Below are 13,516 nucleotides of genomic sequence, written 5' to 3'. Positions count from 1 at the left end.
CTAGATGCACTCTGGTCAGTTCAGATAACCTTTAAACTATTGGATCTTATGATCCAAATATTGTATGTACTTCATTGCAACCTGAAACTGAATAATATTTTAGCAGCAAAAAAGATACTGTTTATGTGTTTTAATAATTACCTCAAAATGATATCTTACACTTCCATTGTTTAAAAATTCACAAAGCACTCAGTGTTATCCCATCTGATTTTTATGAGTATGCTGTGAGGGTAGATGGTATCCCCATGTTAGATGAAGAAACATATGCATAGAGTTCCTTACCCAAGGACTAATGACTAGTGAGTGGCAAAGTCTGGGCTAGAATAGCATGTTTGTTGAGTATTGTTTTTCTGATCAGCAAAGATTCTCTGGTATTAAAAATTATATATTACTGTCAAATTACTACCTATATTGTTCTATTTTTCCCTTCCTTTTGCCTTCCCCCCTTTACCTCCTTCTCTTCCTAGCTTCCTCCTTCCATTCCTCCATCTCTCTCTTCCCTTTTCCAACCCTTCCTCTTCCTCCCTTCCTTCCACCCTTCCTTCCCTCCTTCTTTCCATCCATTAATATTTAGTGAATGTCCTCAGTGCCATCTTCTGTGCTGGGTGGAGGAAACAAAGGAGAAAAAGACATTTCTCCTATCTTTAAGGACCTTGAGCAAATAATTACTTGGATGATGTTATGTTTTGCTTTAATTAACTTTATCATATTAGCCTTTGCACAATATCAAAGCCAAGTGGAAACATCTTAATGATATTTCAAGTATATTAGTTATTTTTGAAGCTTTATGGCATCTACAAATGTACTGTGTGTATCAGTGAATATACTTATGTTATTTTCAAAAGTATATCCATGCAAAGCTTATACTACTTACACATTTTCATTGAATATAGGAAGACTATATTAGTGAGAACTGTATATATGTATATAAAAATAAATAATGTGCTCTTGAAAATAAAGAATTGTTTATTCATTGAATTAGTCTTTTGACAAATTGTCTTGCTTTCTTTAAAAGAAGTATCTCCCCAAAATATTAATATACAAACTGAATCTTAAGGAATGATTCTCAACTCATCAAACTTAGATTTTTATTAAGTTGTAAAAAATACTACATTTGATTGTAACACCAAGATGCTCCATAATGAAGCTATGGCACATAAATGATAGCAACCACTCTTAAAGGCTTTCTATGATGTAGGCATGATTCTAAGTACATTAACTCACTTAATTCTCAGAACAGCCCTATTAATTTTGGCATCATTGCTATTATTATTATTATTATTATTATTATTGCTATTTATGAATGAGGATGCTGAGGCTTTGGGGGATAATTTATCCAGAGTCACACAGTAATAGAGAAGCAAGGATACAAACCCTGATGACCTGATTGCATAGCCTGTATTCTTTTTTTAAATTTTATTTTATTATGTTATGTTAATCACCATACATTATATCATTAGTTTTTGATGTAGTGTTCCATGATTCTTTGTTTGCGTATAACACCCAGTACTCCATTCAATACATGCCCTCTTTAATACCCATCGCCAGGCTAACCCATCCTCCCACCCCCTCCCCTCTAGAACCCTCAGTTTGTTTCTCAGAGTCCATAGTCTCTCATGGTTCTTCTCCCCCTCTAATTTCCCACCTTTCATTTTTCCTTCCTACCATCTTCTTTTACTTTCTTTTTTTTAACATATAATATATTATTTGTTTCAGAGGTACAGGTCTGTGATTCATCAGTCTTACACAATTCACAGCGCTCACCATAGCCCATACCCTCCCCAATGTCTATCACCAAGCCACCCCACCCCTCCCACCCCCCACCACTCCAGCAACCCTCAGTTTGTTTCCTGAGATTAAGAATCCCTCATTTCAGTGAGATCATATGATACATGTCTTTCTCTGATTGACTAATTTCACTTAGCATAATACCCTCTAGTTTCTTCCACATCGTTGCAAATGGCAAGATTTCATTTTTTTGATGGTTGCATAATATTCCATTGTGTATATATATATATACCACATCTTCTTTGTCCATTCATCTGTTGATGGACATCTTTGCTCTTTCCATAGTTTGGCTATTGTGGACATTGCTTCTATAAACATTGGGGTGCACGTACCCCTTTGGATCACTACATTTGTATCTTTGAGGTAAATACCCAGTAGTGCAATTGCTGGGTCGTATGGTAGCTCTATTTTCAACTTTTTGAGGAATCTCCATACAGTTTTCCAGAGTGGCTGCACCAGCTTGCATTCCCACCAACAGTGTAGAAGGGTACCCCTTTCTCCGCATCCTTGCCAACATCTGTCATTTCCTGACTTGTTAAGTTTAGCCATTCTGACTGGGGTGAGGTGGTATCTCATTGAGGTTTTGATTTGGATTTCCCTGATGCCGAGCGATGTTGAGCACTTTTTCATGTGTCTGTTGGTCATTTGGATGTCTTCTTTGCAGAAATGTCTGTTCATGTCTTCTGCCCATTTCTTGATTGGAATATTTGTTCTTTGGGTGTTGATTTTGATAAGTTCTTTATAGATTTTGGATACTAACCCTTTATCTGATATGTCATTTGGAAATATCTTCTCCCATTCTGTCGGTTGTCTTTTGGTTTTGTTGACTGTTTCCTTTGCTGTGCAAAAGCTTTTTATCTTGATGAAGTCCCAATAGTTCATTTTTGCCCTTGCTTCCCTTGCCTTTGGCGATGTTTCTAGGAGGAAGTTGCTGCGGCTGAGGTCGAAGAGATTGCTGCCTGTGTTCTTCTCTAGGATTTTGATGGACTCCTGTCTCTCATAGCCTGTATTCTTAACCACTGCACTCTTCCTTGTTAAGAGATTCCTGGAAGTCACTGAACTCTCACTGTGATGCTTGAAAGGGATTAGCAAAGTATTAATCTACCACGACTTTATTTATAAGAAAATAATAATAAAATAACACTTCTAAAACACTTTACAGAGACTTTTACAACACTCTTTTATTTGATCTTTGCAACAATTTTATGTGCTGACAAGTCTCTCTATTATCTTCATTTTGCAAATGAAATAACCAAGTTTGAAAAATTACCCAGCATCAGAGAGGTGGAGTCATGACTAAAATTTCAGCCTCTCAACTCAGAGATAATGGACTTTCCACTTGCCTTACTATCTTACACATTTAAAGTCAGAATTTTATAGAAAACCAAACTGAATTATTATTAAAAACTCATTTCTAATTCATGTCCTATTTCTATGTGAAAAGTTCTCAGAATTATTTGGAATAGTTTTGTCTGTATCACAAGGGATTCTTAGGGTTTTATTGGAATCAGAGGCAGTAGGTTGTTTCAGAAACAATCAGATTACCTCTACAATCATTACCTGATTTTCGAAAGTCAATGATTTGCTGGTAGCTTAGTTTTGGTCATTATATCCTTGCTGCTTTATTGGAAATGGAGATAAAGAAACCTTTGTCAGTATAACCCTGATACCAGTGCTATTTTTCCACCTCTGTGGAAACATTGCTTTATCCCATATCACTTTCTATTGATATCTGAACTCTCCTTTTTAAAGTAATTCTTAAGTTCCATCAGAACTTCTGTTAAAAGAAATTCCATATATTAGCAGTTGGTCTTTCTATCACTTATCCAAAATCTAACAATTAGAAAATTCAAATAAGAGATTTTCTTGTTATTAAAAGAAGCTAAATGACAAGTAAGAAGCTGATGTCTCTGATGATTCAAAAAAGAAACTCAATGGATGGTAGTAGAAAGCTAATTCAATCTCTTATACTTCTTCTTGGAACATTTCAAAAATAATTAATGTTCATTAAGATGATCCAGAGGTTCTGAAAAATTTTGAAGTATCTCCATGTCATCCAAAGAAATTTCAGGACAATCAAGACAATGTGTCATTAAGCCCGTTTTGTTAAATTATATGTTTAAGATACATACACACACATTAAGATATATATGTATATGTGTATCTATATGTGTGTGTCTGTATAACGAAATCATTTTATTAACTGAAATATTACATTGTCCAAAATGTTGCATTATTTAAATGATTTAAATAAATGAGATTACTGTAAGCATGTCTCTGTGGTTAAATGTATTCCCATAAAAGCCGTTTGAAGACATTAATTATATCACCTCTTTATTCATCACTATGAAATCAGTAGACTGATTTTTTTAAAAGCTATTATAATTTTAAATCACCCTTTAACTATCTAAATGCCTTGCTAATATTTCTTTTTCATACAGGATTCTCCTAAATACTTTAATAAAGCCTTCTTGCTTATAGTTTCTGCTGATGCAGGCAGAGATTGATGGAGACTTTTGTGAAATTATTGAGCTAATCATATCACTAGTGTAATGACCACATACATGCATTTATTCTAACTTCCAGATATTAATTTCTATCTCAATAGAAATTGTTTCTATATTTCACTGTCCAGATAATTAGCCAATGCAATTTATCTGTATATACACTATGATTGTGCTTACTCAATTGTTTAGAAATTTTTCCCCTGTTGTAATTTTTAAATATTTCAATATGTAACCTATGTGTAGTTGATCGAGTGGACACCTTTTTTGGTCCCATAAGACAAAGTAAAAATTTGTTTCATATTGCATGTATGGAGGACCAACGAAGAAATAAGAATGATGAAGAAGACATTTATGAATTCCTTTTTCATTGTTCCAATCACTCTTCCCAATTCTTTACCAGAAACCTCTACCATTTTCTACTATTTTGTCCCTGAGTTTCTCTCATCCCCTCCCATGAGTGGTGTTTTAATTGGTGATTAATTATCTCTTCACCATCTTCCCTGCATGTCACTTTGCTTTTTAATTCATTGTTTTCTGGAAACATTCCAGTTTTCTCTAGTAGTTCCGAGTTTTCTTCTTTTAAGGATTCCAAAACGTCATGCTGTATATAACATTATAGAAATAAAATGTATGTTAAAATAATTAACAGGAATGTCATCACCAGTCAATTATTTCCCAAATTATTTTCTAAATGTCTTAATTGATACATAAAAACTTCCTTTCTTCCCAAGATGATTGTTGGTTAGTTCAGTGGTAGGTATGATATCCTTGTAGTTACTACTATTAATATTGATAATATAATAATAGCTGTCATTAGTTTAGTGTTTATTAGTTACCTGGTACTATACTAAGTACTTTATTTATGTTATCTAATTTGATCCAATTAATATTTTTATGCTTTTTTTACCATATATTTTCAAGTCCTTGAATATGTCATAATAACTGTTTAAATGGTTATTAATTCTTACATCTGAGTCATAGTTTCTACTGACGGCTTTTTCTCTTGACTATGGCCCAAACTTTCCCATTACTTTATATATCTGTTAATTTTTTCTGTATCCTGGGTATTGTAGGTGATATATTGTAGAGCCCCTAAATTCTTATATTTTCCCGTAATGATAGTTGATTTGTTCTAGCAAAGGTAGTTAACTTGGCTACAGTCAGACTCCACCTGAAATTTCTTTTTTTAATTGAAGTATATTTGACAAATAAAATATATTTAAGATGTACAACATGTAATTTGATATATGCATACATCATGAGAGTTAATCATTGAGTTAATCAACACATCCATTACCTCACATATTTACATTTTTGGGGGGGAATGAGAACACGTAACTTCTGCTCTCTAAGCAAATTTCAATTTTACAATACAGTATTACCAACTATAGTCATCCTGTTATACATGAACACAGAATATCTTTCCATTTGTTTGTCTCTTAATTTTTTTCACCGACGTCCTCAGTGTACAGATTTTCACCTCCTTGGTTATATTCATCTAGGTATTTTAATCTTTTTGAGTGATTGTAAATGGGATTGTTTTCTTAATTTCCCTTTCTATAGTTCTCTCTTAGTGTACGTAAATGCAAATGATTTTTGTGTGTCAATTTTATGTCCTGCAATTCACTTATTAGTTCTTTTCTTTTTAATTTTTATTATTAACATGTAATGTATTATTTGCTTCAGGGGTACAGGTCTGTGATTCATCAGTCTTATACAATACACAGCGTTCACCACAACACATACCCTCCCCAAAGTCCATCACCCAACCACCCCATCCCTCCCATCCCCCTCCACTCTAGCAACTCTCAGTTTGTTTCCTGAGATTAAGTCTCTTATGGTTTGTCTCCTTCTCTGGTTTCTTCTTGTTTCATTTTTTCCTCTCCTCCCCTATGATCCTCTGCCTTGTTTCTCAAATGACACATATTAGTGAGATCATATGATAATTGTCTTTCTCTGATTGACTTATTTCGCTTAGCATAATACCCTCATTCCATCCATGTTGTTGCAAATAGTAAGATTTCATTTTTTCTGATGGTTGCATAATATTCCATTATATATATATACCACATCTTCTTTATCCATTCATCTGTTGATGGACTTCTGGGCTCTTTCCATAGTTTGGCTATTGTGGACATTGCTGCTATAAACATCGGGGTGCAGGTGCCCCTTCGGATCACTACATTTGTATCTTTGAGGTAAATACCCAGTAGTGCAATTGCTGGGTTGTAGGGTAACTCTATTTTCAACCTTTTGAGGAACCTCCATATGTTTTCCAGAGTGGCTGCACCAGCTTGCATTCCTACCAACAGTGTAGGAGGGTTCCCCTTTCTCCACATCCTCGCCAACATCTGTCGTTTCCTGACTTGTTAATTTTAGCCATTCTGAATGGTGTGAGGTGGTATCTCATTGTGGTTTTGATTTGGATTTCCCTGATGCTGAATGATGTTGAGCACTTTTTTATGTGTCTGTTGGCCATTTGTATGTGTTCTTTGCAGAAATGTCTGTTCATGTCTTCTTCCCCTTTCTTGATTGGATTATTTGTTCCTTGGGCGTTGAATTTGATAAGTTCTTTATAGATTTTGGATACTAGCCCCTTTTTATTTTTTTAAAGATTTTTTATTTATTTATTTGACAGAGAGAGACACAACGAGAGAGGGAACACAAGCAGGGGGAGTGGGAGAGGGAGAAGCAGGCTTCCCGAGGAGCAGGGAACCCGATGGGGGTCTCGATCCCAGGACCCTGGGATCATGACCTGAGCCGAAGGCAGACACTTAACGACTGAGCCACCCAGGTGCCCCTGGATACTAGCCCTTTGTCTGATATGTTCTAACAGTTTTTTGGTGGATTCTTTAAGATTTACTACATATAATATTTGTCATCTACAAACATTGACAGTTTTACTTCTTCCTTTCTGATTTGGATGCTCTTTATTTCTTTTTCTTGCCTATTTGTTCTGGCTAGGACTTCCAGTACTATGCTGAATAAAAGTAATGAGAGTGGACATCTTTTTCTTCTTCCTGATCTTATTGGAAAAGCTTTCAGCTGTTCACCATTGAGAGTGATTTTAGTTGTGGGTTTTTTTTTTTTTTTTTAAAGATTTTATTTATTTATTTAAGAGAGAGAATGAGAGACAGAGAGCACGAGAGGGAAGAGGGCAGAGGGAGAAGCAGACCCCCTGCTGAGCAGGGAGCCCGATGTGGGACTCGATCCCAGGACTCCAGGATCATGACCTGAGCCAAAGGCAGTCGCTTAACCAACTGAGCCACCCAGGCGCCCTTAGCTGTGGGTTTGTCACCTGTGGCTTTTATTATGTTGTGATATGCATTTATATCCAAATTTTTGAGAGTTTTTATCATGAAAAGATGTTGAATTTTGTCAAATGCTTTTTCTGCACCTTTTAAGATGATTGTATGATTTTTCTTCCTCATTTTCTTAATGTGATATATCACATTAATTGATTTGCTTGTAATGAACCATCCTTCCATCCCGGGAATAAATCCCACTTGATCATGATGTATATTCCTTTTAATGTACTGTTGAATTTGGTTGCTAATATTTTGTTGAGGATTTTTGCATCTATGTTCATCAAGGATATTCGTTTATAATTTTCTCTTCTTGTAATAGCCTATCTGCTTTTGGTATCAGGGTATGCTGACCTTGTAAAATATACAATGTTTCCTTATTGAGTTTCCTTATTTGATTTTTTTGATTTTCTGTCTAGATGATCTATCCATTATTGAAGGTGGAGTATTGAAGTCCCCTACTATTATTGTATTGCTGTCTATTTTTCCCTTCAGATCTATCAATATTTGCTTTACATATTTAGTTGCTCTGATATTTTGTACATATTTATAATTCTTTTATCCTTTTGATAAATTGATCTCTCTATCATTATAAAATGAACTTTGTTTCTTGTTATAGTTTTTGGCTTAAAGTCTGTGTATTTGATATAAGTATAGCTACCTCTGCTTTCTTTTGGTTTTCATTTGCATGGAATATCTTTTTTTATCCCTTATTTTTAGTTCATATATGTCCTTAAAGCTGAAGTGAGCCTCTTGTGGACAGCATATTGTCGGGACTTGTTTTTTAATCCACTCAGCCACTCTGTGTCTTTTGTTTGGAGAATTTAGTCCCTTTACATTTAAAGTGATTTAATAGGTATGGACTTAGTTTTGCCATTTTATTAATTGCTTTCTGGCTGTGTTGTACTTCCTTTGTTCCTTTCTTCCTCTCTTGCTCTCTTCCTTTGTGATTTGATAATTTTCTATAGTAGTATGCTTTAATTCCTTTGCCTTTTGTGTATAGACTACAGGTTTTTGCTTTGTGATTTCCATGAGACTTACATAAAACATAGTTAAAGCAGTCTGTTTTAATTGAAAACTTAACTGTAAGTACATACAAAAGCTCTGCATTTTTACACACCCCTCACCCTACATTTTATGTTTTTGATGTCACAGTTTTAATCTTTTTATATTGTGTATCCACTAATAAAGTATTTCTGTTTCTCTTTGACCTTAATATTAGAGTTTTAAGTGATTTACCAACCACTGTTACAATATTAGGATATTCTAACTTAATTATGTATTTACTTTTACTAGTGAGTTTTATGCTTTCATTTGTTTTCCTCTTCCTAAATAGTGTCCTTTCATTTCAGCTTGAAGAACTCCTTTAACATATCTTGTAAGGGCAGTCTAGTGATGATGAAATTCTTCAACTTGTGTTTGCCTGGAAAACTGTCTTTCTTTCCGTTCTGAAGGACAACTTTGCTGGGTAGAAGATTCTTGGTTGGTAGTTTTTTTTTTTTTTTTTTTCTTTTAGCACTTTGAATTATCACCCCTCTATCTTCTAGCCTGCAAGGTTTCTGCTGAAAAATCTTATACACTTATGGGGATTCCCTTGTATGTAGCAAGTTGTTTTTCTCTTGTTATTTTTAAGGTTCTCTTTTTGTCTAACTTTTGACAATTTAATTTTAATGTGTCTTAGTTTGGCTCTCTTTCAGTTCATCTTTTTTGGCACTTTTGGGGTTTTCTGGATCTGGATGTCTGTTTCTTTCCCCAGGTAGGGGAAATTTCCAGCCATTATTTCTTTGAATAAACATTTTGCCCCTTTCTTTCACTTCTCTTTCTGGGACCCCTACAATGAATATATTGCTCTTCTCGGTGGTGTCCTCTGAGTCCCTTAAGCTATCTTCAGTCTTTTTCATTCTTTTTTCTTTTTGTTCTTCTGACTGGATTAGTTCCACTGCCCTGTCTTTCAGTTCACTGATCCTTTATTCCTCTTGATATAGTTATCTGTTGAAGTCCTCTATTGAAATTGTCAGTTCAATTATTATATTCTTAGCTCTATGATTTCTGTTTGGTGTTTTTTAATATTTTATATCTCTTTGTTAAAATTCTCACTTTATTCATGCATTTTGAACTCTATATCAGATAAATCACTTACTTCCATTTCATTAAGATTGGTTCCTGGAGATTTATCTTGGTCCTTTGTTTGGAACATGTTCTCTTGTTTCTTAATTTCCCTTGACTCTCTGTGTTGCTTTCTGTGCATTAGTAAAGTAGACAGCTCTCCCAGTCTTGACAGACTGGTCTCCTGTAGGCGATGAACCTCATCAATCAGCCTGACCCAAGCTTTCGGTTGCCTCTCAGAACTTTGTGACTGCCCAAGCTGCTGTCTTTATTCTTACTGATTCCCAGTAGTTGATGGTGTGCTAAGACCCATCAATGTCCCAAAGGGGAGGATTTCAGTCAGCACCTAAATGGAGACTGATTAGAAGCTAGACCTTCAGGCAGCAGCTGGGAAAATATTTAGTCAAACCCCTTCCAGGGAGAAACTGGGAGATGAGCATTTTTGCCTGCTCCATAATGCACTGAGTCAGGGTGTATAGCCATGTGGCGTGCCCCTATGCCTATTTAAAAACTTCTTCTTTGTTTGCTATAGTGCTGTGGGACTCATGAATGCAAGCCCTGTTGGCTATCAGAGTGAGGTGATGGGAGCCAGTACATTTAGTGGCCCCCGTAACAAGTGGGACACTAGAGGTGAGAAACTCCTTCCAGGGAGATATTGGCAACTTGGTTTTATTGTTAGAGTAGGATGGAAAGAAAAGACAGAGGAAGTGCCCAGTAGCTCTTTCAGGCTACAGGAAAGATCATAATCAGCACTGTTCATGCTAATTAGAAGTTGGACCCTCCGGTAGCAGCCTGTAAAGTATACAGTCAGACTCCTTCCAGGGAGATGGAGAAAAGGGCTTTTTTGTCTGCTCCCTCTGTGCTGAGTCTTGGAGAGATAGATGTGGTAAGTGCTCATGTGCCTATTACCAGCTGCTTTTTGTTTCCTATATTTCTGTGGGACTTATCAATGTAAGCCCCCTGGCTTTCAAAGCTTAGTGATTTGGGGGCCTGTCCCTTGGGTAGCAGCCATAAAAGTTTGGGCACTAGATGTATGGTCCCAATCCTCCACTACTCAGAGAGAAGCTGGGAGTTGGGGATTCCCTCCAATTGTATGGTGCTATGCAGCGGGTGAGGTTTGTGGTGAGACTGTGTCTCAGCCTTTATTGTCTTTTAGATGGGGTATTTTTCTAGTTTTCCAGTGTGTAGAAGTCACTCAACTAGTTTCTGGGTTTCTCGCAGAGGGAATTGCTCTGTGTGTAGCTGCACAGTCAGAGCACCCAGGGGAGGAGGGAAACTTAGGAGCCTCCTATGTTGCCATCTTGATCTGGAGTCTATGACTGTTTTTATTATCTAAATTTCAACTACTGGAATTATTGTTTTATTCTTTCTTCGGTCTATTGTTAAAGGTTGTCAAGAAGTGTTGTCTTTTGAGCTTGAAGTTCTTATATATAATAATACAAACCACCTGGGATATTGTTATTTACTTTTTAAATAATTTTTAAGGTGAAAGAGAAAATAAAAGCTTCACTTTTAATTTAAAACCTGTTCTCAACAATTTAAATATAGACAGAGTCTGTTTTTTTATAAATTGGATGTTAGAGACAATTTACTCTTAGTTATTTATATTTCTACTTTCTAGAGAAATTGAGTCATATCAAGAATATAGAAATTGTTTCTTCTTCTCTCCATTTTACTGGTTGTAGGATGATCCATTCTCTGCCCTGGACATTCACTTGAGTGATCACCTAATGCAGGAAGGGATTTTGAAATTTCTCCAAGATGACAAAAGGACACTTGTTCTTGTGACTCACAAATTACAGTATCTAACACATGCTGACTGGGTAAGAGTTTAAAAGAAATTTCATTAATTTTAATGTTATAGTCATATTAATAAATAGGGACATTAAGAAATGCTGTCTGAGATAAATTAATTCATTTGGCCAGTTAAGGATTTTTGTCACAGTTTTGCTAATATGTGCTTTCTTTAGATCATAGCCATGAAAGATGGAAGTGTATTAAGAGAAGGGACTTTGAAGGACATTCAAACCAAAGATGTTGAGCTTTATGAACACTGGAAAACACTTATGAACCGGCAAGATCAAGAATTAGAAAAGGTAATTGCTCATAAATCAGAAGAGTTCAGAGTTCACTTTAAAAGAGTCATGAATATACTGTATAATTATTAAAAATTTGTTTAAAGGAGTATTACCATTTAATATTTAATGATATAATGGTCCTCATTTGAAACCTAAAGTAATTATGAATTTATATGTCATTAATAAATAGGCTACTTTGGGGGCACCTGGGTGGCTCAGTAGATTAAGTGCCTGACTTCAGCTCAGGTTGTGATCTCGAGGTCCTGAAATAGAGTCCTGCGTCAGGCTGTACGCTCAGTGGGAAGCTTGCTTTTCCCTCTCCCTTTGTCCTTCCCCCTGCTCGCGGATGCACATGCTCGTGCATTCTCGCTCTCTCAAATAAATAAAATCTTAAAACAATAAATAAGCTACTTTGAAACAATACAATTCTAATGATATCTTTTGGAGGAAGTGCTCTCAGGTTTTTAGGAGATTTTGATTTTAATTTGAACCATATTATAATTATATGTGTTTAAAACTTAAACTTTGCTGAAGCATGGTATATCATTATTTTATCTTAATTTTTCTTCTGTGTATCTTATTTTATTCATATATAATGTGAGGATATTTTCACTCACCACCTACAAGTACAGGGTCATGGACGAAACAAAATCTAAGATGATTTTGAAAGAAGGAAGAGCTGTGAGCTGTGGGTGAAGTTGTTAAGCATGCCTGGAATAAGGCTGGGAAGTGAAGGAAGGTGATTAGGAGGAAATAAAAATTAATTTTTACATTGATATAGTTTTTAAGTTTAAAGCCTTTTTTTACATAAGCTCATTTGATTTTCACAAACCCCCAGAAAAAAAGCAAAGAAAATATGGGAAATAAGTAAAGAAAATATGATCTCACTTTTATAGGTGAGAAAACTGAAGCCGAGAGTGGTTAAGTAACTTGTAAGTTGTACAGTACATATTATAAGTGGTACTAGTTGGACTTAAATCCAGGTCCATATTCAGTGTAATTCTGGTGTAATGTTATGTATGATATAAATATAACATTGAATGAGGTGATAATGGAGTTGGAGACCAGACTGAGAGCAATGAAAGAACAACTTGTGGTTGAGAGGTGAAATTATAAATTGTATTAGTAAATTTTTTAAATGTTTGTTGACTTGAGACTAGAAAGTGTCCAGAATTTGGTACTCCTGGCCAGGACTCAACATTATAAAATGAAATTTTTGTATCAGCAAATTCCTGAGAATATCAAGAAATTAAAATGCATTATTTTTATAAAAGAATAAAAGGATCTCTGTTCCAATAGAGAGAGGAAGATAAAAAGTCAGACAGACCCTAGGATTGCTCTGTCTTCTGTGGATTTGCCAAAGACCTCAAAAGCAAACTACCTAAGGAAGAAAAGATATTTGTAAAAGTAGAAGTGAAGTAGAATGGGACACAACACAGAACCATTTAAATGAGGATATTCATCAAAAAAATTATAAGGTACCATCAGCACGTGCCCACTTAGGAATTATACTGTGAGAAACTTGATTGGGATGGCTCCAAATGACATTTTTTACAGTGACCTAGATGCCAGGGACAAAAGAATATGACGTAAGCTTAAGGAATGGGGCCACTTATGGTTTACTTTGGAAAGAAGATTTGGAAAAAAAAGAGAGAGAGAGTTGTTGGCTTGATTTTATAGTAATACTGACTGTTAAACAAGCCAGGAAGAAAGTCCATTAAGTTGTATTTAG

General features: G+C 35.3%; 1 protein-coding gene across 6 annotated transcripts in view; it reads left to right on the top strand.

Moving 5' to 3' along the window:
• The window catches only part of ABCC9 (ATP binding cassette subfamily C member 9), a 137,286-nt gene that overhangs the window by 76,478 nt on the left and 47,292 nt on the right, over positions 1–13,516 (top strand). For all 6 annotated transcript variants that reach the window (XM_032432708.1, XM_032432710.1, XM_032432709.1 and 3 more), the window contains 2 exons: positions 11,392–11,529; positions 11,677–11,802. In XM_032432708.1, coding sequence (XP_032288599.1) covers positions 11,392–11,529; positions 11,677–11,802 — 264 coding nt within the window. The remainder of the gene's footprint in view (positions 1–11,391; positions 11,530–11,676; positions 11,803–13,516) is intronic.

This window comes from Phoca vitulina, unplaced genomic scaffold (genome assembly GCF_004348235.1).
Source record: "Phoca vitulina isolate PV1807 unplaced genomic scaffold, GSC_HSeal_1.0 scaffold49, whole genome shotgun sequence".
NCBI lineage: Eukaryota > Metazoa > Chordata > Mammalia > Carnivora > Phocidae > Phoca > Phoca vitulina.
The sequence above is the reverse complement of the archived record's forward strand: the minus strand, read 5'-3'. Positions and strand labels throughout refer to the sequence as shown.